General features: G+C 35.3%; 1 protein-coding gene across 2 annotated transcripts; it reads left to right on the top strand.

Moving 5' to 3' along the window:
- Positions 1 to 381: 381 nt before the first annotated feature.
- Positions 382 to 27,801, top strand: LOC148946898 (uncharacterized). 2 transcript variants are annotated; one of them, XM_089096711.1, is made up of 3 exons: positions 391 to 526; positions 10,531 to 10,752; positions 26,456 to 27,801. In XM_089096711.1, exon 3 carries the CDS (start codon positions 26,535 to 26,537, stop codon positions 27,366 to 27,368), a length of 834 nt encoding a protein of 277 aa, XP_088952837.1. In that variant the 5' UTR covers positions 391 to 526; positions 10,531 to 10,752; positions 26,456 to 26,534; the 3' UTR covers positions 27,369 to 27,801. The 2 variants fall into 2 exon arrangements, with proteins under 2 accessions (XP_088952836.1, XP_088952837.1); XM_089096710.1 differs by lacking the exon at positions 10,531 to 10,752 and having other exon boundaries at positions 382 to 526.
- Positions 27,802 to 27,925: the final 124 nt, after the last annotated feature.

A 27,925-nucleotide genomic window follows, 5' to 3' on the forward strand; every position in this document is an offset into this window, starting at 1 on the left:
TATATATATATATATATATATATATATATATATATATATATATATATATATATATATATATATATATATATATAGAATCAGTAGAGTTACCCAATTCTTTTGATGTATCTATTGATATGGGATATGAACCTTGTTTTTAAAGATTTCGTTACTATTGAGCCGCGTCGTTTCTTACTACATGTCGCAACTACGAACTACAGGCCTGTTTTTTTTAATAAAATCATCATTCCTGGTCATTCCTCATCATTCCACAGTTTGTATGTTTTTTAATGGAATGATTGTAACTACGAATTGTTTGAAACTTCCGAAAACATTATAAAAAGAGGATATTGGAAACACCGTTGCATAGATGACGCTATTGTTCGGTAATATTTGAAGAAAAGTCCATGACTTTAAGCTGAAGGGTACTTAGCCTACTGAAAGAATTCAGGATAATGGAGAGTCCATGTTTCTTGAGCTTATCAGATGATGTAATTTTGGAAATTCTTTGTTATTTGACCTCAATGGATCTTCTTTCAGTTAGCAGGTAAGCGATTATGTTGGCTAGATTCTATTGGGTGCAGTAAATTCTGATTGGATAGCTTAAGTAGCTTGTTTTGGTAAATGTATACACTACTAGTGTTAGACAAGGTGAACACATTACTTGGCTAAAATTCTACTTTAGCTACTTTGACTATCTTGGAAAGGGGTTAGGTAAGGAAAATGAAACTTTCAGGGGTAGGCCTACAGGCTAACTTGGAATGGGGTTAGGTTAGGAAAATGAAACTCTTAGAGATGGGTCTACAGGCTAAAGTATTTCCCTGGAAGGTATTTTGAAGTACCTACCTCCACTCCTCCCTCTAGAGGGTCATGAAAATTGCCTACATGACAGGTCTAGCCAGTATAAGTTTAGAATTGTGGCTCCTGATAAGGAGACATGTTAAGAAAACAATTCTTACTTTAAAATATGTATAATGATCCTAGTTAACATATTATCCAAGGGGAGAACCTTTATCATCAAGTATTTCCTCTAAAAATCCTTCTTTTTCCAGCTTAAAAGAAAAAATTTACAATAAACCTTTATGCTGACAAAATGCATAAATCTTTTGAAATTGCTGCTATGATTTGCCAAATAAGTTGTTCAATAAATAGCATTTATTCATCCCAGTCATTGTTAATTCCTTTTTTTTTAATGAGCAGTGGCTAAAATACAGTTAGGTTGTTAATACAACCTAACCTAAACTAACTTCAATTCAAAATTGACAGACTCAGCCAGAAACTTGTCTGTTGAACTTGGCTGGAATGAATGCTATCTATAAAAACAATTTATTATAGCAGCAATTTTAAAAGATTTATGCATTGCATCTTAGCATAGAGGTTTATTGTTGACTTTTTCTTTTAAGCTGGAAAAAGAAGATTTTTAGAGGACAGACTTGATCATAAAGGTTCTCCCCTTGGATAATATGTTAACTGATAATATAATATACTGATAATGTATTTTTACATATAACTGATCATTAAAATATACAAACCTTCTCAATTCTTATTTGGTAACATGATGTGAGGGATTGATATGTTGCTCAATTTTACCTAATGTTGCTCAATTGGACTCTAGTTTTTTACCCTGTGTAATAATTTCTGTTGATTTTAAGTTTTAATGTTGCTCCTTGCTTTCAGTTGAAAAAACTTGTTTTTCTGCTGCTTGTTTTTTAATTAATGCCAGGAAATTCAGCTCCACCTCCATAGGAAATCTCTCCCCCTCCCTTGTAGAAGATCCTCTAGACAATTCAATCTGGGTGAAAATTTACCCCAGACAGTTACCATTAACATCTCTGTATATAAACTCAACTCACCAAAGAGAAAGTACAACAAATAAAAAGAGTTTTGTATAAAAATTCTGGCAAGTTCCCAAGCAAAAATTTCCCCTGAAAATTCCACCCTCCCCAGAAACCTTGCTCCCCTGCAGAAAATTTATTCCCCTCCCAACCAACAAATTTATGCACACTTACTAATAACAAATATTATATATAGACAATGAGCAAATTTTATGACTTAAAGACCTTTCCCCAAGGGCTGAGGGGGTCATGTTATCTCCAAAGGTAAGTTTGGAGAAAATTTTGCCTCAAAATTTTGATTGGAATATTTTAGAAAAAAGGAGGGATAGGAAGGGGCAGATATTGCTCTCCAATGTTTGTGGTCACTTAAAAAGGGCACTAGAATTTTTAATTTTGATTTGAATGAGCCCTCTCCTGGTAAGACCACTGGTTTGATATGACCATCTCTGGAAAAAAAAAACATTCATCCGTTATCTTTCTTCTGGCAAAAAATGCAAAATTCCACATTTCTACAGATAAGAGTTTGAAACCTCTGCAGTAGGGTTCTCTCATATGCTGAATATGATGATGTGATTTTCATTAAGATTCCTTGACTTTTAAGGAGTGGTTCCCCTTTTTTGAATGTCAGACAAATTTCTCAAGCTTGTAGCCTTTAATGGGTAATTTTTTCACCTGCTATGACTATTTTCACCTTCTTTATCAACTTTATTACCAACTCAGCCATTTTATTGTAGACAGGCAAGAATCAATACACAGCTTGTTTGAATGGATTTTCAACAAGATTTATCAAAAATCAGCATTTTTAATTTTTATCAGATAATATCAAATAAACTGATTTTTCATTTTGATACATCTGGTTTGAGTTGAATAAAAATCTGAATAGTGAGATTTTTGGGTTGGGTTCTGTCTGTAAACAATTTTGCTTTAAAGATGACCTGACATTTTGTGAAATCAAATTATGTGACAGTATGATACAATTTACCACATATCAGATAGTTTTAGAATTATATTACAACCATGGCATGTTATTGAGGAATAGGCATTGTCTGTGGCCAGATGTGTGTAAAAACTGGAAAAATTTTCTGTTGCTAGAAAACCAGCTGTAGGCTGTACCTATCTGTGGTGGTCATGAATTTTCCACAGATAAGCGTAATTCTGCAAAATCAATCTGTGACAACACATAGATGGCATATTAACCCCTCAATTGGCAACGAAATTTCTAGTGTTGATGCTCTGGCATCAGACCAATCTTCAATGAAAGAGCATGCTGGTTGAGAATGTTGTTGTTTGTAATCAAACTATTTCGGATTGGATTCACTTCTACAGAGAGGTTTGTGTATACATATGTCACTCAAACTCTGCTCCTTTGGGGGGAGAAGGAGTCATTGTTGAGATGGATGAAATCAAATTTGGCAAGCATAAGTATAATCATAATCATATTGTTGATGGTGTTTTTGTATTTGGTGGAATCAAGCAAGGGACTGGAAATTCATTCACGGTTTCTGTACCTGATAGAAGTAGAGGCATGCTGATAGGATATATACAAAACATCATCCTGCAAGGGACAACATTTGTCCCTATATAGAGACAATAAATAAGGACAAATTAAAAATTTGAACTAGTTAAACAGTTTGTGGTAACAAACTATATGTAAGGAGCAACTTGCATTAGTAATAACCATAATCATAATGAATAGAAATTTTAACAAAAAGAAATATGTCAAAAGAGTTGACTTTCTATTGTGATTTTAAACATGTAAAATTGATTAAGTTTAAAATTACCTACCAAAACCTACAAACCTGAAGAAATTCACTGGAATTTCAAAAAAGGAAAAACACCCCCCAAATGATCTTGATAAAAATTACACTACCAAATTCAGCATATTGGACAACTCAACTGCAGAGATTTTGAAGCCTGATCTACACAAATGCGAAAATTTTAGTGCCCCTTTGGGCAGCCTTGTGTGAGGCTCTTGGGAAACCCAGAAGAGTATTATGTTGTCATGTATGCTGCAAAAACTTTGCAATAAAAAAAAATTGGGAACTGGCAATGTTGGGTGACTAGGCTACTGTGGGTTTCTAAAGAAATAAGATTTTATGTTGCATAAAAGAAGAAAGTGACATCATTTCATTGTATTTAATTAATGTTTGATTATTTATTTTATTTTAAACAAAAAACAAAGTAAGCCATAGGCTTGTCTTGTTACAAAATTAACAGTAAACAAAACAATAAGCAACAATACACAAAAAACAATATTCAAGAACCAAACCCCTGGGTATTGATGGTACCACAATTAACTAATAAAATCCTTAGGCCAAACACATTACAAAAGAAATAAGTAAATACACCAAAATGCACAAAGAGACAAATTCATTTAACTCTTTTTAGGGACACTGAGTAAAGCAAATCATACAAACGCCATAAATGTTATGGTTATATGTACTGCCCTTCATAAAAAGAGGTTCCAACCAAAGCTGTTTTGGTTCCAACCCAAGAAATAAGCTGTAACATTATTTCTTGAAACAGTATGATGAGGTGACATGTTCCATGATCTAATGGACCAATTTACAAAAGAACCCTGTCCAACCTTTCTTAAAACCCTTTTCTGATACAATTTTAATGAATTCTGCCATGTGGGTGACTAATGGCTAAACTGGTAGAAATCACTAAAAGATAAACTATCAACACTTTTAATAATTCAAAAATGCCTTAACTAAGTCCTGTCTATCCATCCTGAATTGCAAAGATGGTAAGCTTGAACATCTTAGTCTATGCTCCTAAGGAAAAACACTTCAAACAAGGAAAAAATTTTTGATGCCAGTTTTTTATCTTTTCAACAACTGTGAATCAGACTTTCTTATTGGATACCACACAGATGTGCAGTATTCAACTAATGGTTAATTGACTTTATGTGATACAGCTAATACTTGTTTATCAAATCTCAATTGATTATCAAAAACAATACCAAGGACCCTAATGGAATCAACAGAAAATGTCACAAATTCACTAATAGAATACTGGTTTGCTACTGCATTCACTAGATAATTCACCACATAACATTTTCCTTGATTAATAATTGTTGAATTCAATTTACACCAACTAACCAATGCATTTAAATCATCCTGTAGAAGAGCCAAATCATCTGGGGAAGATACGCTCTTGTAAAGCTTTACATCATCTGCAAACATTTTGATTTTACTATGTTGAATTATCTGTGGCAAATCATTTATAAATAAAAAAAACAGAACTGGTCCTAAGCAACTACCCTGAGGGACTCCACTCAAAACACTACACTGGTTAGATAAGGTTTTGCCAACCCTAACATTTGGTGACCTATCTGTTAGTTAATCTGTAATCCAAGTCAGAGTTCTCAATCCAATCCCATACTTTTGGCAGTTTTTCAACTGTAGAGATATTGATACCTTGTCAAATGCCTTACAAAAACCAACATAAACACAATCAAACTTTTGACCTAAGTTAGCCATCATTTGAAAATCATTAATCACTTTCATTAGCCAAGTATTAGCCTACAAGACTTGTTTTTCCTAAAACCATGTTGTGCTATATACCACAGGTTATTTTTTCAAAATAATTTTGGACCCAATCAACAAATACTTTTTCCATGATTCTAGAAAAAATTGAAGTGTTTGAAGTAGGACAATAATTACTGAAATCTGATCTTAGTCCAGCCTTATGACAAGGTTCTATTACTGCTTTTTTCCATGCAACAGGGCATTTACCAGAATCGAAACAAAGGTTGAAAAGAGAAGCAAGAGGACAGGCTAAGCATGAAGCCAATTGACACATGATAACATTTAAAACACCATCAATATCAGGGGCTTTATCAACAGAAAGATTCTGTATAACCTTTTTAACATGTTCAGGTACAATGCATGAATCATCAAACTCTTAACTCATGTTGCAGTAAAGGGGCTATCATCATGGAATTATGTTGCACATAATCAGCAGGATTTACAAAAAAATGATGAATTTTTTTTTTAAAAACAGCTGCCTTTTTCCTGTCATCATCAATAGATTTACCAGTGACTGGATCATGGAAGATTGTAGACGATGGTGATTGATCGTTGTTTCTCCTATTTACATACTTCCAGTATCTCTTTGAACAACTCTGTGGGGAATCAACAATAGACTACTCTACTAACTCAGTGTATGATTGCAGAGAGATAGTTGCAACATTTCTTGCTCCTTATAAGCAAACCAAGATTTATCATCCTTAACCTACAGATAATGTCTCCAAAGTTTATTTTATGGATATTGTATCCCCGACAAAATTTGGCAGGCTCTTACGTTTTTTACCACCCTCTCTAAAACAGTACCTCGGAATAAACTTTTCACAGCCCTCTAATATTACATTATGGATAAAATCAAATGATGCGTCCACATCCCTGATACACTGGTGGAATTTACCAACCATATCAATATAAATCAAAATAAGTTAATGTTTTGATTTTCTTCTTTGTTTAAAATATGTGTATCATCTAAATTATAATAGCATTCCATGATAAATTAATGAAATTGATATGAATTAAGAAAGTGTGCTTAAAATTCTTTTTCAGCTTCTTTTGAGACTAAGATAGTCATATAAAAAAAACTGTTCATGCTATAACTCTGATGCTACTTTTTTTAAATTCTACACTGCAAAATTAGTTAAAGACAGCTAATTTCATTTTGCTAGAAATAACGTAAAAATTTATCGACTAGGAGCAATGTGCTTCAATATTCCGAATTAAAAGTTTTGCAGGCTGCTCAAGTAGTTCCATTGAATAAAGGAAGTACAGGCTACAACTCTTCAAACTGAATACCCATCTCTCTCTTCTTCTTTTTTTCGGAAATTATGAAAGATTTAAGCTAAGAAACCATTGATGTGAAATTGAAAAATGGAAAAAAATATGAAAAAAGATTTAAACTAGTTGACTATGTTAAAAGTAATCAGATTTTCCTAATACTCAATTCGGTTTAAGAAAAAAAAAACTAGCCAACAAAATGGATATTAATAAACTTGTTGACTGAACAAAAGTAGCATTTGAACCAGGCCATATTTCTGCCTTTTCATTCCTAGATTTAAAGAAGGTATTTGACACAGTTTGCCATTGGCAGCTATTGCTTGACTTGTAAGAAATCAGCATGACTGGAAACAGTTAGGACAAGTGTGTGTCTTTCTTGAATAATTGAAACCAAATTATGGTAATGGGGTCTTTGACTTTGTTGGTCTTTGTTACTGGGGGAATAACCTGCAGAGTATAACAGGGTTCTATAATAGATACTTTTTAATTTTGAATTTGTATTTATTGGATTGAGTGCTAATCACCTAAGGCTGGTAGCCTATATTCCTTTTTTTAGATGACACACTTGTGCTTGAGCTGCTTGAGCTTCTTGTAGAATTAGAAAGGCATTGACCAAGTTTATTGAACAAGTAGACTTCATTGTTTTGATAGCAAATTATACCAAACCCAATTTTGTCTAATTTCTTGGATATCTATTATTGAAACTAAGTTCGAAGTTTTCCGAATCTCTGAGAGTTCTTTGCCAAGTGAAAAAACTAGTGTAACAAAATCTCAAATTTCTTTATTTTGCCATCTGTTACCCACATATTTTCAATGCTTGCTCTGTATATTCTATAGGCAATTAATTCTATTCCATGTTATGAAAAACTCTAAGAAGTCCAAAATAAAGCTGTTAAACTTTTGTCATCTAAAGCTTTCATTTGATTACTCATAACATAGACTAATTTCATTATAAGAATCAACTCCCTAATATTTCAAAAATTAGATATGAGCAAGTTAGTATTTTCACTTTTAAGCATTAGAATAATCTTTAGCCCTCAACTGTGGAATTTTTGTCTCTATTAATTGTGATGATACACAAGGATCATCAAATCTGGTACACCCATTCAGAGACATGACTATAACTTCTTTTGTGATTATCACCAGGAGCCCTGCCTGCATTGACCACAAGCAGTGTCTAGGTTGCCCTTCCACAAGTTTGTCCAATCAGAACTGTGACTACCAACAGTATTATAGGTTGACCTAGAGGAGTGACTCTTGAGAAAATTATAGCCTAGTAAACAACAGAGCATTGCACTGGATTTTGAGCATTATATAATTTTTCTTTGTCCTATGTGTTTTGGTATATCTTGCTTTGAGTCTCATTTTGAGGTATTGTTTTATTATTTGTTGCTTTCCCATTGAAGTAATGTTGCTGTTTACTTCTTTTTTTTCCTTAATGCTTTTGGTGACTTAAATAATACGAAAATTGCGAAATGTGTCGAATGTTACAATGCTGAAATTCAACTATAATGTCAAAATTTTGACTAATCGATTTTGTGTTTTGAACTTGACTTGGTAATAGTTTTGGAAGCTGATCTCCAAATGGTAGTAAACATGAAATAAGTGCTACAGAATAAATTTATTAAGGCATGAAGGATGGGGTATTTAGGCAGAGTGTGGGACTCATAATAAATAAGGGACAACTTAAGTCTTGCTTAGGTGGAGAGGGTACTAATTATATAATTTTAGCTGCACACCTTAAGACTAAAAGCGTGGGAGGTGTTTGCCATAATATTATACGCCCTTGTACAACAGATTGATGGAGTCAGTGGTGACATGGATAAATTTTACATAGGCCTACAACTCCAAGAACAAATATAAAAGATTCCAGGTAGAAATATTCTACTTTTACTAGGATACTTTAATGATAATAGGGTATAACTAGGGAGTAGATTAAGTGATGTTCAAAACACTTTGAAAAAGTATCTCAAATACAAATACTCAGGTTCAAAAGTATTTAAATAGGAATTTCAAATACTGAAATACATCACTTGTGGAATCCAAAAGTAGGAGATTAAACGTAATTAAGATTGATTTAGTTTTTATTCATGAAAAATAAACATATTGTTTTCATAACATTATGGTAGAAGCAGAGGAGTATCCACAAGGTAGAAATAAGGTTACATAGGGAGATTTGTAAACACTTTTATTGGCCATTAGTAGAAGCAAGTTTTCGAACCTTTTGTTTTCCAGCTTATTTCTTTTATAAGTGAGGATCAAACCGCCGACTGAGAAGAGATGCTCAGCTGGTGCAGATGACCCAATATATGCGTTATACTTTCTAAGAATGTTTAACATTTGGATGCTCTAGGATAGACACTATATCTTTAGCGTCTATCACTAATGGATTGCAAACAAATCTACTTTCAAAGAGGAGTTACTCAACTCGTCCGGTTCCATGTTCTGGCTCTCGACTCCTATGAACGAGAATAGATTAGCATTGTTTGGTCACGGTATGATTCCAGCAGCTAGAGGGCATGGTATGTTTCTGTCAGCAGTTCTTTCTTGACCCATAACAAGCATTCTCATCTCCACCAGTATTGCCCCCATCAGCACAATTTTCTCATCCTCAGGCACCCACATTGCTTTGATAGCTACGTTTCATGTCTCCTAAATTATTTTTAGTCCTATGAGGACAGGCAATTACGTGCCTAAGAAACAACTTTTCTCGCCTTTTAAGATCTCTAAAGCTTTTGCCAGAAGCTCTGTGATTTTCACACATTCAGCCAACAGCTCAATTTCAACACTTTTTGAGTCTTGGCACCTTTAGTTCATCTCATGCAATCATCAGTTTATGTGTCTCCTGGAAGGCTATTACTTGCTTCATAACATTATACATTGAATTCCGTCATGTGCTATTTGGAAAAAAGTTGCTTCCCTATTAATTCTCTAAGCTTGTCTCATGCTTTAGTACTCCAGCGAGTTGTATTCCACAAGGCCTGACATTTTGTAAATGATGCTCCACTAAGCCTTTTGTACGGTTCACGTGTGAGAGCCTGCTCAGAATCTATAGTTGGTACTAAGTTCAGCATGTGGCTGCAGAAGTGTAGATGGTGCAATAAATTGTAGTCATTGTCCATGTCCGTCTGAGTTGTACTACTGGCTAGGATTCTATCCACTGACCTTATACTTACTGCTTCGTGAGTATCTACTTCATCAGGCTGCTGCCCAACAGTGACAGTGTGCTCTTCTTTGGAGTTAATTTCATCAGACCTCTCATGGAAATCATCACTTTCAATTACAGGTGGGGCTGCATATTGTTTAAAAAACTTAAAAAAGTTACTTCCGTTGTCTCTTATAGTTTTGTATGCTGGAGATCGTACTCTTCGTTTAAACTATTCAGCCGAAATGTATATGCAATGTAATCATGAGTCCCAATAAATCCACAGTATGCTATGGTTGCAGAACTTCTTGAAAGGTCTACCTTGAGCCAGTGAGCTGTGGCACCAAGGTAGCTCTTGTTTGTTTTCATTCCAAATATCACCTATCTTACAAAGGAAATTCAATGCTTTGAACTTGTCAAGCAGACTTTGCTTTATATTTTAAAAGATGGTCCCTATTCTAGATCTGAGCATGTTCTGTGACGTAACTGTTGTATATGTTGCCATACATGCTACCAGCTCTCGGTAAGCTTTTTGTTCAATGGTAACCACAGGCCTTTTTTCTTCGACTATGTAAATGATTATCCAATTTTTCGGTCAAACATTAAGATAGGTACTGAATGAAAAAGGTGGGTTTGCTATTGTGGCCCATTTTTTAAACTTTTTAGACTTTTTACCCCCCCCTCCCCATAGAAGTTGGCTAATTACACTACGGATTAGGATTAAATCTTGCTTTGTTTTTTTTGTGCTAACAGCTTCTACTTGTAGCACAAACAACAAGAGCTGCCATAGTGTCACAGCTTCCTGGTTTGAGGCAAATCTTTCAAGAAGTATAGCAGCCATAGCCTGCCTCCAATGTGTTGGGACTCATGATTACACTACATTTGTTTTTCAGCTGGGTAGTGTAAACAAAGAGTGTCATCCTTGTACTTAAAGATAACCAAATTTCTCCATACATCATTGGTGGAAATGCAACACTTATTGAATAAGGTAAGCACACTGATAATCAATAAGGCTGACAACTTCGTAAATTCCAATCATTCCCAATTAAGTCAACTAAAAATTTGAGACTGTCAACTTTTTCGAATTTTATAACCTACCCTATCTACAAGCTTGCTGAAGCTACTTTACCTAACACCAAAAAATACAGGATACCAGTGCTTTAAGGCTATCTGTTTTGTGGGAAAATGGGACAGAAAATTGGGAACAGGAAAAGAAGTCCAGACTTGCCATTTAATATTACTACTTGAACAAATTAATCAGTTATCTTTACCAAATCTGTGTTTTCGAAGGTAAAACCTGTGAAAAAAAATTTTTAGCTTTAATTAGACAATTTACTTTTTTTCTGTTCTTATCCACAATAAAAAAACAAAACATTTGTATTTGTCACTTATTGTCGCCTTTTCGGGAATTTTCTTCAGAAAACCTATCCACACTACAGTTTTCCATCCCATTTATCTGTTGAAAATCCTAAAACAGAAGAACAGGATGGAATCACGAATCTACCTTCCTAGTTTTCCATCCCATTTTTCTTGAAAGTGGATAGTGTTGATGCACTATAAGCTTACTTGTACTTGAAAAGATTCCAATCTGAGAAATCAATTTAATTTGATTCAGAGGTTTTATTTCTGCTATGACTGGTGAGTAAAAAATATAACACAAAAGGTAAAATTATTTAATTAAAAATAACTTTCTTTGAAACTTAAGCTACAAAACTGTGCAATTAAAATTCCTCCAAAGGACCATTGAATTAGAGTAAAGGTATAGATTAGCTTACCTGTAGCAAAGGGTGCAGAAGCCCTTCCGATAGAACCAAAGATGTGCAGTGAGACACGATTTGATTATATCTTGCCTCCACTGGAGGCATCTGTGCAACTTTACAGCTCAAATGACTGAATGATATACAGTGAAAATTGGGTGTTTTTACCAGGAGGTACTAATCCAGATTCTTAGTTGAATTAGTTCTTTGTTTTGGTAGCTGCGACAATAAGCTGTAACATGTACTTAATAAAGTATCTTACTTTAAAAAAAAAACTTTTCATCAAGAAAAGTCCCCAAAACCGCACTTTCTGTTTTGTTTGAATTTGCTCGTTTTGAACTTGGTCGAATTTTGTTATTTCCTTAGATCAAACCCTTGCCAATTACTGACATCTACTAGAGACAACAAAGAACCTCGAACAATGTATATAGCAAAAATAGATCTATTTTGAAATTATTTTGTATTTCAAACACTGAAAAAAGTATTTAAATGTGAATTTGAAGTGCTCAGAAAAAAAAGTAGTTAAATACGTATTTGAAATAAACGAAAGTAGTTAAATCCGTATTTTAAATACATGTATTTAAGTACTTGAACATCACTGAGTAGATGTTATCTTACTGTAGGCCAATTTGCTGTAGGGAATGAAAATAACGACGGTATTAGGCTTTTATGATTTTGTAGTTAACTTACCTACCTTAGACCTTAGTTCTTCCATAGGCACACATGTCGTCAGTGAGTAGCCTCCAATCTTCCCTCAAGTGGGCTGCTGCGTAGATGTCCTTACAATTGTCTGATTAAAACCAACACATTGTTTAGTCATGACATGAAACATATATTTGTGTGGCAGCCTACTCACATGGCGAAAAGACAGCTAATCTTGTTGATGATATTTTTAGAAATTAAAGATTTGTAGGATCAATACAAGACGCTACGGCGTATGGATTTGTTTTTATTTATATTAAAAGTAAATATTACCATCCATCAGTAACCCAGAGTTTTAAGGCTTGAGAGGAATATTAAAAAAAAAATTGGATATAACATTGAAGAGTTTAAGATATTGAAATATATAAAATTAGATGAAGTAATTTTAGGAAGATACAGCAGAAGATTTTTTGGGAAGAGTGTTAGAAAAATAGCTAAAAGTATTAGCTAAAGAGAGATGGGTTTAGAATAATAAGTTTCTGAGTGATAAATCTTACGAGAATAAGATGTAAATAAGAGAACGAGAGAAGCCATCAAAAATTGGATCAAGAACATATGGAATAGAGACTATGGGCACAATGTGTTGGAATTTGAAATATGCCGGCATACAGCATAATATACATCACATGGGCACTTTGAAAAATTGGCAGGTAGCAGATAGTCTACAATATATTAATTGTATACAATGTATCGGGATTTTTGAAGATGCCGGCATACGGCTTAATATACTTCAAATAGGCACTTTGAAAAATTGGCAGGTAGCAGATAGTCTATAATATATCGATTGTATATAATATATCGGGATTTGGAAGATGCCGGCATACGGCTTAATATACTTCATATGGGCAATTTGAAAAAAATTGACCGGTAGCAGATAGTCTACAATATATCGATTGTATACAATATATCGGGATTTAGAAGATGCCGGCATACAGCTTAATATACTTCACATGGGTACTTTGAAAAATTGGCAAGTAGCAGATAGTCTACAATATATCGACTGTATACAATATATCGAGATTTGGAAGATGCCGGCATACGGCTTAATATACTTCACATGGGCACTGAAAAATTGGCAAGTAGCAAATAGTCTACAATATATTGATTGTATACAATATATCAGGATTTGAAAGATGCGGGCATACGGCTTAATGTACTTCACATAGGCACTTTGAAAAATTAACAGGTAGCAGATTGTCTGAACTATACCAGGTAAAAATACAGCACCTGAACTAGTGACGAAGAATGTTTGGAAGAGACAGGGGGAGCACTTTGCGAATGTGTTAAGCCTTGATAAAGTTGTAGGCAATGGTTTAGGAAATAATGAGAACATTGTTGATGATCTAGAAGTGAAGAAAGATTTACTTGGTAAGGAGGGGCAAGAATTGAAATTAAAAGGATTGGAAAACACCATGGATATCGGAATTGGTATCGCAGCCATGTAGTACATGGCAGAAAAGTATGGAATTGCAGAGTTCTATTTCCAATCTAGTTTTCATCATATGTATGTCCCATGCAACACTTATACCGTCTTGTTTAGTTTCTAGAGAATAATATATCTTGTTGGAATCACAGTTGGGATGAAACAATAAAAGGACAAGTAAGTCAGTATCGTCACCAACTAGCAGGGTAGGAGGAATACTAGACTTCTCATTAGCAGTTTTAACAATCTTTGTATCCGCGTCGCCTTCCCCGTGAATAATTTCCATCCTCCTTTCAAATAAGGTTTCACGGAGTATGCGGAGGAACCTCGTCTTGTTTTTTTTTGTTGGATACAAATTCGTCCTTGGATATTTGAAGATATGTATATGCAGTAAACAATACCTCTCTTCTGTTAAATTTCTCACGTCTGCTTTTGTGTTTCGTCTTTTTTGTAAGTCCTTCATCATATCCGTCAAAAACTACTGCAGAATGTGCGTACCGCATTTCTATAAATGCCAAGTACATGTCGAATATCATTGAAAAGCCGCTTCCAATCTTCCACTGAAGTCAATGAAGAAGAGCTCCACCATCCAAAACGTGGAGGTAGGGTCCTAGTACTTCTTTCTTATTTGAGCAGAGGTCATCTACGTCTTTACAAGCTTCAAATAAAGCTTTTGCAAGATCAGGCTATTTTGGTCTACTCATGAGCCCATTGCCGTCAAAGAGTGACGAAGAAACAGCACATAATTCGTGTTTGAAGAAGTCTCTTTCTGGCATGATTGAACGTTTTGCAACAACTAAGAACTTCTGGAAGATTAGACTAGGATCTATGTGCTTGATGTCTGGTGAGCCAGCTCTTTTGGCTGCCGGGAGGGTTACTTGTAATTTCTTTCTGAAAACATAATCCTTTACTCACTTGTCGACCATACCGTCAAGAATTGCTGTTCCCGCTTTTAGAGCCTCTTCCGTGTTGGATTAAAAGAGAGCCTTATTTCCATTCACTATATTTCTCAGTCCTTCGTAATATTCGAATAAATTTGACTTTTCAAGTATTTTAATGACAGGCAACGTGTCTTTGTGGTCTATTTTTTGCCTTGAGAGCCCCATCCCCTTGTGTTGTTGGCTAGTCCAGTAATTCTTTCCTGTCAGTTCCTGTATGAGATAGTTTCCTTTAATGTAGTCAGGAAGCGACATAATCCGAAGATTTCACTGAAATTCTGTCACCTCCACCAGTAAGGCAATCGGATGGCTTATGACTCCTCAGAAATTCCTATTCTATAACCAGGTCAGGTGACAACCCATCCCATTGCCTTTCTGAGCGTTTTATCGTATGAACTTCATCGTCGCATAAAGATTTTTAAATTTCCTGGGACAAATGGATAGCTTGTTAAGTTTTTAAGGTAGATTTTTGTAGTCTTTACATTGGCTACTGGTTATGGCCTGCTGCTGCGAGATAGGGAACCATGCTTTTTACTATGTGCAGATGTTTATCCCACAGACCGAGACTCTCCGCCCTTAGGAACCACTAAATTATGCCAACCATATTGAGGTACTACGTCCAAAGCTTGACTGTTCTGTTTCCATCGACTGAAAGTTTTTCCTTCCGCTTGTCCAATTCAGCTTGAAGATCTTTTAGTACTTGATCTTTACAGCCATCTTAGAAGCTTAGCCTACCGTTGATGAGTCCTTCGTGCAAAGCTTGCAATGGAACTATTGTTATAAACTCTAACCTCTAATAGGCAAGTTCGGAGCACCCAAGCTATGATCATATTTCCTCGCAAAGCACGAATTACTCCTTTCCCTGTCAATGTATGAAGTTCTGTTAGTTCAGTATAAACGATTCTAAGAATTTCGTTCAAGCCTAATCCTTGCAAGATATGTCCTATGCAACTGAGAGAGCTCATGACAAGATGGAATCCTCCTGGTTTCAAGGCAATCTTTTTCATTATGCTTCCAAGTTTTTCGCTTTCCATTATTTTCATAGTTTTCTACCATAATGGCTGATCAAAAGTTATAATAGGCACGAATTAGTATTTTTCCCCTTGCTGGGCTACAAACAGCAAGGCAGAATACAAAAAGGATAATCCCAAACATTAGGGATTTTTTTTTTTTGCAAGACAGTGGAACTTAAACCTTAAAAACTTAAATTAAAATATGACCTCTAAAACTAAGTTTTTTTTATAAAGCAGTCCCAGAATCCTCACTTCAACGAAGTTCAACCAGGAGTCCTGGTTGAACTTCGTTGAAATGAGGATTCTGAGACTCTTTTATTTTTTTTTATTTTTTTTTTTTTTATTTATTTTTTTTTATAGGAACAGAGGAACCCTTGTTTGCTCAGACTATCAATAACAAAACATGACTTCAGATGCTGGTCTAGCTGCACAGCAAGGCCGAGTTACAAAGGTAAAATTAGAGCGCGGGGACGTGCTGCTTGGCAAACAGTATGTCTGATCGATAAAACCTTCATTGAAATGTTCTTTCTAGCAAAAAGCGTCTGAAGAAACAGTTCTAAGCTGCCTGGTATATACTTCTTGGTTTTTCTTCTTTGTCGGTTCCTTTCTTCGAAGTATTCCAACACTTTTAAAAATGTCTCATGCTTTTCTGCATCGCCGGGTCTTCCAGGTTTCATCTTTTTAGTAACATTGACGTCACTAGCAAACTTCGAGGGTGCGTTACGATACGTTCGAAAAGCAGCTGAGTACGACACGTGATATAGAGCGTAAGGAGTGTGGAGGTCTGCCACCGTACTTATGCGCAAATGGACGGTATTTCCCCACACAAGGTTTCTTTATTTGCAGACAGAAAACAGTGTTTCACTAATTTCCTTTGTTTTGACATGACACCAAAAATGTTCTTTCTTATGCTTTGTCTTAAGGGTACATGTTGTACCGCAAAATAAGCAGCAGCTTTTGAAATCGATTTGCCTCGAATGGGATCTCAGGAGACATTCAGAAGACATCTCAGAAGACTTCAGTGATTTTCTCTAGCTCTGGCCATCTTTTCTGCTTCTGTAATTTTATAAGTAGTTCTTGTTCGTGTCAGATGTGCGGCAATCAATGTGTACCCGACTTCCAACCGCACTTCAAGATCAGGGTTGCCACCCGGTGACAAAAAAATCACTAGTATCTGGAAAAGAAATCACTGAAATTTTAATACTCTTTATCAATGTAATTAATAATTGTTTTGTTTCTTTAACATATTCTGTACAGGCGTACCCACAGGAAGGGGGTAAAATTACCCCCCTATATGTGGAAAAAATGCCTTTTGATTGATGTTTTTTTCTCAAGCGAAAATTACTCTTGAAAATTTAAAAATGCCTTTTTGCATCTTTATGCAGAGAATAGAACAAAATCCTTGCTTCCTCCCTGTATTTTCTTTAATTCGTACCCTTGGCTTATACCCCGATCACTGAAAATTGGTTATCGGTTATCTAATCGAAACATTTGCTCTTTCTTTTTAATTTTTTTTTGTCCTTGTCAATCCAAAGCCCCAGTTTTTTTCCCCAAAAAATATAGAATATATTTTCTTTTTACTCTAGTTGAGCTGGTATAATTACTGGGACATCAGCGAGCATTTTGAAAATGGCCTTTTTATATTTTCATGGAAAAAATGTGTACCACTTCACAAATTTTGATAAGCATCGGTCTTATTGCTTCTTTTATATTAAAAAAGAGGTACTTGTTAATTATACGGAAGACACCCAAGAAGTAAAGTTATGTTAATCCCAGTGAAATATGCCAAAATATGATGAAAATATAAATACTTCAGTTTATATAATATAATTTGGGCTATATATTTGCACATGGGATAAAGTAATCTAGCTTAACCTTACCCCCACCCCCCTTAATGTGCAAATATATAGCCCAAGCTATGCAAGTCCGATGTATTTTGTGACTCGTTGTTTGTCTTTGTGGCTATGAAACAGCTTTTCATAGATCGTACCTTATCCTTATTATCCTTAGCAAATTATTCGTAGCATACTTTCATCCCCAGATCCATCCTCAGGGGCTGCGTCGGTTATGTTAAATCTAAAGGTATAGTTTTGGAACCTTTCAACTATGCTAAACAAAATGGCTATCTCCAACTCTTGACCGAACAATTTGTGGGGAAAAAGGGACGTGGGAGGGGGGCTAGTAACCATCCGATTCAAACAAAAGGGATATCAGAAATTTTAATTTACCTTCAAATGAACCCTCTCCCGATGTTCTAGGACCGTTGGTTCGATACGATCGCCCCTGGGAAAAACAATTTGTGGGGAAAAAGGGACGTGGTAGGGGGGATAGTAACCGTCTGATTCAAATAAAAGGGACATCAGAAATTTTAATTTCCGTTCAAATGAGCCCTCTCCCGATGTTCTAGGACCGTTGGCTCGATACAATCGCCCCTGGGAAAAGAAACAACAAATTAATACGCATCCGTGATTTTCCTTCTGGCAAATAATACAAAATTCAACATTTTTGAATATAGCGGCTTGAAACCTCTACAGTAGGGTTCTCTGATACGCCGAATCTAGTGGTTTGATTTTATTTAAAAATTTTTTACTTTTAGTTGGTGTTTCCTTCCTCTTTCGAAAATTGGGCAAATTTTCACAGTTTCTCAGCCTTTTATGGGTGAAACTAAGCTTAATGAATTTTGTATCTTTGGAATCAACACAATAAGCCGATGATATATCGATTGATATCAAAATTACGTTCCTAGAGTTTCAGTTATTATATGAGTTCCATTTTTACAGTTCGTTGCCACAAACTGTTTGATATGTTAGCACATCAATCCAAAAACTTAAAGAACAGGACTTATTTGTGCTTATAAGGCGTTTAAATTACACATAAGAGAATTTGGAGAATTATTGGAGTTTCGATTAGATATTAGAAGTAAAGATTTAAATCATTAGACAATTCCCAGAGTAGATACCCCCCCTCCCTACTCCCAACCGACTTCAATCATCAAACTACAATCGATTTATTCTATCTAGTTATATTACAAATCCTATTATAAAAGGCACAAAGTCCTATTTTCTTTTTCAATGGTTTCTTTTTTCATTAAGAAAAATGATATTTATTGTATACCTACCTTCTTATTTTTCAATGATTCCATTTCTGTTCTATTTACAGGTATAGAGTGTGTATTCATATCCGCCATTCACTCCTCTTTCAAGGTTTTAACAGAAGGAAATCTATATTAGAACTGATAGATTACAGAGGGAAAAAAGCCCATAAATATGAAGACAAAAATTCGACCTGAGCAAACATTGTGAAATAAGAAGAATAGAACATTTTTGCAATTTTGTGATTAACTAGGTTCGCCTATTATCTTGATGATAACGCTTTGGGGTCTATATCTGATATGGACATACGGTGCGAAATCGGAAGTTCCAAAGGCGATGTAGTTGATAAATGGTAATCTGGAACATCTTAGGAACTGTATTGAGTCACTATTTTGTGTTTTTTATTATGAATTAGCTTCTTGTATGATTTATTCGATTGAATAGTGAATCTACGCGCTATATCGTGAAAAATCACTAGATTTGGGAAAAAATCACTAATTTAAATAGCTGGTTTCCTCCAGTCCCTGACAGATCAGGACTTCGCATACGACGTTGCTCAGCTGGAAACTGCCGCCGACAGCTTACAAGGCATGATAAACCATATCTCTGAGGTCTCAAAGCGCATAGGACTGACCATCAGCGGCGCAAAGACTAAAGTATTGGCTCTCAACCAACCTGCTCCTTGCCAGGTTACCCTCGACGGTGAGCCAATAGGAGACGTTGAGGAATTCAAGCACCTTGGCTCTATCATAACACCAGATGGAGGAGCTGAAAGGGATATCTCTGCCCGCATAGCAAAAGCCTGGGGAGTCCTTACTAGTCTGGAAAAAGCACTATGGACCAGACAGGAGATCTCTACCAAAAAAAAAGTCAGAATCTATGTTGCAACTGTTCGAGCATATGTCGAGTTGCAAGTGTTCGACGATATGTCAAGACTCCTTGTCTGTGAACCAGCCCCCTCCTGGAAACGTAAACCAGGAGGACAAAAGAATAAACTGTGGCAAAAATTCAAGGAGGACCTGGAACCGTGGGGAGGATTCAGGAGATACGGTTGGAGATGGGAAAAAGACTGGCTGAAGATTGCCGGAGAAGCTGCAGCCGACAGGTCCAAGTGGTCGTCGGAAGTCCTCCCAAGATCCTTTGGTGCCGGGCAGGATAGTTCATCGTCTGGTTCGTGCCAAAAATAGGTGAAGTAAAAGTAAGTAGCAACCTAAAAAATCACCAGAAATAGTGATAAATCACTAGGGGTGGCAAACCTGTTCAAAATTCTCTCTTCGCTCTCGAGCGGCTGCACTTATATTTTATATCCCTTTCTCGCCGATGACACTTATTACGCCTCAGCTGTCTACTGTTTTAAAGGACATTGGACAGACGGCAGATTCCACTTTTAAAAAAAATGAACTTCGGAAACAGAAGTAATTCTTTTATCAGGAAAGTCTCTCATCTTTTGTTGGGAATAGTGGTAAAATGACAAAGATAAAAGCATTAGATTGAAGAAAAATAAGTTCCTCCAGTTGGAAAAAATCCAGCTTCTACCATGACCGAACACGAATAAGAAGAATGATGGCCAAGGAATCATCGTGCAAATGAAATATCGTCATCAGAGAAAAAGAAAGGGAGAAAAATAAAACTAGAACGTTAGCTTTGAAAAGAAGAATATGTTAGAAGATCTTTAAATAGATCTTGAAGGAGAAAATTTAGCCATTACGAAGAAAAATTAATGACGGTAATTCAATGATGCTTAAAAGTCTCGAAAAATCTGCGAAAGCGTTTGTTATTTTTCGCTAAAACCGATTTTTGGTGGGAAAACTGGAAGAACCTCATTGATTTCACTGGCAAAGAAAGCGACTGGTTAAAGCAAGAGCTTGAGCTGGATTTTTTATTTTGAAAACTAGATAATGTTTAATACCAAATATTTTTGGGGAAGTAGTTACCGCAATAGAACTACTTTTTTTTCTAGCACGCATATTATATTTTCTATAGAATCAGGCAAACAAAGCTGAGTATTCGTACGCTACCACAAGTCACTGCCTTGGTCTAAGCTTAGAATCAAGAACATTCAATTTAGGAGGCTAGTAAATGAAAATCAGTAGTATTGGCTGGTGTAATTTCGAAGGTGAAGGACTAATTACTGAGTTCAATTGATACTGATAGAACATCAAGCCGGTGACACATTTAAAATTTATTCAAGGGTATTTTCATGTTCCTTTCCATTTTTTACGACGCCGATAGCTCCATGAAAGTTATTCTATCCGTAAAACCCTACTTACCCATCATTACCTTCCTTTCATTATAGCCTTAGAACATGGAACGGAATCAAATTGTTATGCAGCTTATTGTTCGATATGTCATTAAAACAAGTAAAAACCTTAGACTATTCCTTCAGAAAATATCTAGCATATCTTCTTCAACATTTCTAAGCACCCAAGCTTCAAAGCCACACTTAACCACCATCATTAACGTAGCTTCTCCTATCCTAGTCTTGGTTCTAAAAATTGTTTTTCTATCGTTCCGAACCTTTCTCAACGGAGAAAGATCTTCACAGTATCCGAAAGTTATTCTTCCAACAAATTTTCATGATTTAGATTTTTCGCCATCCCCCCTCGGATTTTGAGGATAGAATTGACAAGTATGGAAAACAAAATCTGCTGCCTGTTGCCCATCCTAGTGCTCACAGAAAGACTTTTTTTTAATTATTACGATTTCCTTTTTTTTTTTTTTTTTTTTTTTTTTTTTTTTTTTTTTTTGCTTTTGTCACTCAATAGCACAGGTATCAGTTTTTGTCCGTCCCAAGTCCTTTCTTTCGCTTTTTCGTTACCTACGACCAGGAAAACCCTAGAAAGGACACCTTACTCGCTCAAATAGGATATGCTATTATTTTTCGGAGATAGCCCCTCCCGCTTCAAACACTAAAGAGGAATTTTCAAAATATTCTTGTGATGCTAGTGATGGATCATTTTTACATTCTTTTCCTTAATTTACGACCCCATAGAAGACATTTTTTAGTATATGTTATCACATAATGAACTTTTAGCCTTTTGCCCCCTCTTCCGCAATTTAAGGATGAATTCGACCCATTTCGCCTGGGAGTAGCGACACCAATTTTGAATATGCTAATAAGCGCGTTTTTCTCTATCGAATACTAAGAAAATCATTGTTGTTGCAATTTCTTCAAGGTTTACCCCTTTTTGTCGTACCTGTATCTTTATTGTACTATTGACAGATCGTGTAATAAATGAGTTCTGAAAGATGGTGGATATGAAGTTAAAGATATGACACTGAATTTTACGGATAAGATTTGAACTGGACTGATAGGGTGGCAAATGAGTTTTCAAATGTGATAAATACGGAGTTGGAGATACTACAATGAAAATGAGGAATATTGTTTTCTTGTTTGTTTGTTGTTCTTTTTTCGACAAAAACACAAAAAAAAAATTTTTTCAACGAAAATACCAAAATAAGATGTCTTGAGGGGCGAAAAAAAATCCTGGAGGGATTGATAAAGGTCTCGTGTTTAGATTAATAATTGAGAAATGTTCAAACAGATCCATTTGGTCCCAAGCTTAAATATTACGAAAATGCCTCTTATTTAGCTTATGGAAATACTTATTGAAGGCCCTGTATGGTATTCTAGGCTAGTACTTGAAAGTGGTTTGTGCTTTATACAACAATGACATTCATAAGGTTAAGGTTTACGTTCGCTGTTGATGTTGTTGGTGTGTTATGTTTCTTTAGTTCTATGGTTTTGATATTTCAACATAAGAGAACAATCTTGGTTCCATTTGGTAACTGAGGCTCAGCTTTGCCGATCATTCATTGTTTGATAAATTAAACAAAAACTTACCAAGTTTGAAGTTTGATTATAATCCTACTCCAAAGAAGGAGCGCCTTAGCTCCGCCTTCGAGTTCAACTGAGAGATAGACCTTTGCAATCGCCTCGATTGACCAAAACAAAACCAGTATGCATGTTCGGCTGCGTTCAGAAAATGCAACCACAGTGGCATACAAAAATAAAAAGAGATCAAAATCTGACTTTAGTAAATATTTTGCAAATAAGGTCTGACAGCTAGTATTCTAGGGAAAAGGGTGGATATCTGCAGAATATTTGCCCGAAGTGGCTTAATATCGCTGATAACGTATCACGAAAATTTGATAATGAAAGTAATGGGAATTGGATTCTGGAATATTTGAAATGTAAACTCTTTGGTATCTCAATGGATAGACATTTATATGTGGTCAACAAGTTAAAATTTTCAGATTAAACCATTTGTTTCTTGGAAAGCAGATCTGGAATATTCTTTTGTAGATGAATTTGGAATGAGTTGGAAGCCTCATTTCTTATACGCACCCCCCCCCCCTCTCTTTGGCTTGATTCTGAAGTACCTTCAGAAGGTAGAAACGGATCAAGCAACTAATATTTTGATCTTTCGAAACTGGACCACACGAGTCCATTATCTTTTACTATTAAAGCTTTTAGTATGAATTCCCAAACTTGTACCAGGCGATATTTCTACTTTGTCTCTCCCTAAAAAAACTGACCTTGCACCATCCATTGTTCAAAGCGTTACGTCTAGAAGCGTTTGTTGTCTCTGGCAAGGTTTTTTTTTTTTCCACCAAGGAAATTCTCCTTCCATATTCGATATCATCATGGATGGATGGTAGGATTCGACTAAGAACGGGGTTCCCATTAAAACGGGATTGACTGTTGTGGAAGAAACGGGATTCAGCCCCTGGAGGCAACTCTACTGGAGACCTTGACCTTTTTTACGGAACCTTTCTTCTCGGGTGTTGGATACAGCGCTATTAATACTGCAAGCAGTACTTTATAAGCAATTTTACCAAGCCTTCAGTTGGGCAGTAATCAAATCACAAGAAGATCATGAGTGGTGTCTTTAATAGAAGGCCTGGTCTTCCCAAGCTTTCTAGTATCTGGGATGTAAAACGCATATTCGATATCTTTACATTACCAGCTTCGTATGTCGAAATTCTTCAACTAAAGACACCAACACAAAAATTAGCATTTTTTCTGATTTTATTGGCTTGTGAAAGAGTTTAGTTTTCTGGCTAATTCGTCAATTAACAATATGATACACAATGACGATGGAAGTTTTTTCCTTTTCAAATCCATGTGTTGTTAAAAACAACGAAACGTGAAACCATAAATTAGTCGTTAACATCGGCCTTTTGAAGAGTCTTCCCTGTGTCTGCTGACGCATTTAGCTAGTTATATTAGAATGACATCATATCTGAATAGAGACGACGCATTTTTTCTTACATACCGTAAACCTCATACTGCTGCGTCCAAGTCATCCTTTTCTAGAAGAATCAAAGAAGTGCTATTTCTAGCAGGAATAGATCTCAGTGTTGCGCTCATAGATCTCAGAATGGTGCTCATAGCACCAGATCTGGCTCAACGTCCCACCTTATAGCAAGAGTAGTTGGTTGAATCAAATTGTAAGATATGTAAGCTGGACAAATGTGAAAACGTTAGCAAGGTTCAACGATAAACCAATTGAAAGTGGACAACAGTTATTTTTTTTTGAAATTACTCATTTTTTTTTGTTATATTTTAATTATCTTAATATAAATTAATTTTTGTACAGAAGCCTCTTTTTAAGAAGGCTATTATTGATTATTCGCGCTGGTTTAGCTCATAATGAACTTTAAAATCTCGGTTTAACTCGAAGCGTGGCTAAGGCGCTCATTTTGGAGTAGAATTTTATTTTTTATTAAAAATGATGTTGCAAATAGACAAAAACAGTAGAAAATAGCAAAAATTTTACATTTTAGATTGTCTCTAAGAAATATCTCAGTAATATTAGGATTCTGGCTTGGTCAACGAATAGCTCTCAATCTTATGAATCTATGCTCATAAGTATACCTTTATACTTCCGGTCCAAGTTACAACTGTAGGTTTTTCCAATGGTGTCAGTTCACTGAAATTTAGGGAGGAGGCAAAACTGCATTTTTCAAAATCTAGCAATTTTCTAGTTTTTTTAAGCCTTTTCAATGGAAATATCAAAAAAGCCATTTTTTAATCAAAATACCAAAAAAAAGTTATTCTTCAAAAGACGAGAGGGGGAAAATTCTGGGAAGGGAACATCTGAGTTTCGAATGCCAGGTGAGATGGAGGTACAACTCTTCCTACTGTAAAAAGAAGAAGAAAAGATTGTATCAAGTGATAAGTGGAAACTTCGCTACACTTAGATTAAATTAATGCTATTTGTTGTTCTAGATAAAATATTAGCGAAGTGAACGAATTCTTGGAGGCTTTGAAGGTTCATTTGGCGATAATAGGTTTGGAAGTTAATGTTGAGAAGAATAAGTCGCCTTAAATTGGGAATAAACGAGTATTAAGAGGTGTATAATAAGAAAATTAAACAAATCAAAAGCTTCGCTTACCTGCATTGTATTAATAGTAAGGATAGCGGATACTGTGAAGATCTTTCTCCGTTGAGAAAGGTTCGGAACGATTGAAAAACAATTTTTAGAACCAAGACTAGGATACGAGAAGCTACGTTAATGATGGTGGTTAAGTATGGCGTTGAAGCTTGGGTGCTTAGAAATGTTGAAGAAGATATGCTAGATATTTTCTGAAGGAATAGTGTAAGGACAGTTTTTACTTGTTTTAATGACATATCGAACAATAAGCTGCATAACAATTTGATTCCGTTCCATGTTCTAAGGCTATAATGAAAGGAAGGTAATGATGGGTAAGTAGGGTTTTACGGATAGAAGACAACAGTTTTCCATAAATCTTTTTTTTTTTTTTTTTTTTTCAATTCTTCAGGAGCTAAACCAAAAGTAGGACTTTCTTGAATGAGGTACAAAGAGGTATTAAGAGAGGAATTGAAGCTATCCGGAACTTTTTGGGAGGGCATGGAGAATGAGCAAGTGCGGCTGTGTTGGGCTGAGGGAGCCTGGTCAGTAGTAGTATAATATTACCAATGAACTGTATAAAGGTAGCCTTGTTCGACTAGAAGAGACAGCAGAAAAAAAAAAAAAAATCATAATTTGGTTTTGACTATAATGCAACAATCTTCTGGTGAAAAATGAATACATAGTTTTGGGGGTTTTGTTGGGGTATTTCTTTGAGGAGAATGCTTTTAAGTGCCATATAGTGCGGACTAAGTTTAACCGTCATCTTAAAAAGATATTCAGCATTGTATTATAAGCAGTTTTATTGTCACTTTTCATTATTATTCGCTTATTTTGTGGAATGTACTTGTGAATTTACAAAGTTAAGAATCAAGCAAGAGTTTAAAACCATAAAGACTGGACTTAGTCAGATTTACTACTGAAACGTTTGGTTTACTTTTAGTTCTACCAAACGATGTCCCAGAGACAAACCAGGCCGCTTTGAATATAAAATTGTTGTCAAGTGTTACTTTCTAAGTCTCGTTTTCAGACTAATGATCTTATCTTTTCTTTAGGAGTATACTAGAAAACAACAAAAATGTTTTAATAAAAAAAAAAAAAAAAAAAAATGGGTAGGTTAGGTGTTACTGCTGATAAGTTAAACCTGAGAGAAAAAAAAGTTCTGTAGCAGGGACACTCCTTCACATGCACGCGTTGTGTTTACAACTTTTTTCAAAGAATTTTATGCTAATCTTACAAAATTTGTTGCTATTTGTTTATGTTAATTTGTTAAGACCTGTTTTGGTATCTCTTTTCTTGTGCATTTTCTTTTAAATTTCTCCAATTGCAGTGTTTTTATTATTAGGACTACTTGTTTTGAAAATAGTTTTGTTTTTTGTTTCTTTTAGGTGTTGCAGACGGTTAGGACAAATTTCACATGACAAAAGTCTGTGGAAAAGAGCAAAATTCGATAAAGCATTGCACGCAATGGAGCTGAAGAAAGCTATATCTTTTCTTCATGAAGGGACCAAAAGTCTGGAAATCCGAGGTTTCAAGAAAGTAAGGGATTCTAAAAAGGCATCATATATGTGTCTTACAGCATCAATTTTTAATGAAATTTCCAAATATTGTCCAGAGTTGTCGGCTCTTAATTTGACGGAGCATTATATCGATGGAAAATTATTAAAAGTAACAGATTGGCCAGAATCTCTTCGGTCATTTACCTTAAGCTATTCTGAAATACTTTTCCCACCAGAAAGAAAGAGCTACTTTCACAACATGTGTGCTGTATTGCCAAATTTAACTTATTTGAGTTTTGAAGGCAGCTCTGTTGATGATTCAACTTTAATGCCAGTTTCTAAACTAGATAATTTGAAAACATTAGTTCTTTGGAAATGCCGTGAGATTGGAAGATGCATTGCGTATATTGCTGTCTCTGCATTTGGTTTCAAAACACTCGAGACACTTGACATACGACTCACACAATTTCATGACAGCACTATCCATGCACTGAAAAGAGTCGAGGGGATCAAAAATCTATACATTGATGCTGAACACCTAGCTGAATTTGGTGCTCATGAAAGTGACGCAATTACAGACAGATTTTTGTGGATTTACAGAGATGTGCCTTCAAATTTAGAAGTGTTGCATGTGAAAAATTGCGAAATAACCGATAAAACCCTAGATTATCTTCCAACAGCATGCCCGTCTCTGAAAGAGCTAAATGTAGAAGGAACAGAAATTACCCAAAATGGGTTGGATAGACTTAAAAGATTTATGCCTAATTGTAGAGTTATCCATAACCTTTCCGAGAATGAATGATAATAAGTAATTATACAAAAAGGTAATTGTTCTAATTTAGGAATGAGTCATCCATGAAACCAGGGCCGTGCTGGAAGCTTGTTGGATTTCAGTATTAGAGAAGAAACACTAATTAGTGTGATTTGCTTTGGAATGTGTTTCTAAAAACACATTTTTATGTTTTGTAAGAGGAAAGGTTACATGATTTTTCATTTTGTATTGCTGTACACAGGACCATACCTATGGTAGTATTTCAATAGGGAATGGGGTGCTTAAGCCATTTTAGGAGATGGTGAGGCTCAACTTTGGAAAAGCCCTTCTTTGTCCATTGAATAACCAAATATTATGTGTATATTTACATTTCGGGTAAAGTAAAGCGCAGTAACCTATTTTCACGTGTTCTCGCTTTGAAATGTAACATGAAAAGAAAATAAAAGCAAGTTTATAAGCCTGACATGCTGTAATCTTATACGTTATTACTAATTAGTGTTCATTTAACTTTTAACTGAAAGGATTATCTTGAGGGAGCAAAAGAGAAAGAGGGATTCATTGTTCAAATAGTCTGACCAAAGCAGAAC

This window comes from Artemia sp. Qi Xiang Cuo, chromosome 11 (assembly GCF_049724085.1).
Source record: "Artemia sp. Qi Xiang Cuo chromosome 11, ASM4972408v1, whole genome shotgun sequence".
In the NCBI taxonomy this organism is placed as follows: domain Eukaryota; kingdom Metazoa; phylum Arthropoda; class Branchiopoda; order Anostraca; family Artemiidae; genus Artemia; species Artemia sp. Qi Xiang Cuo.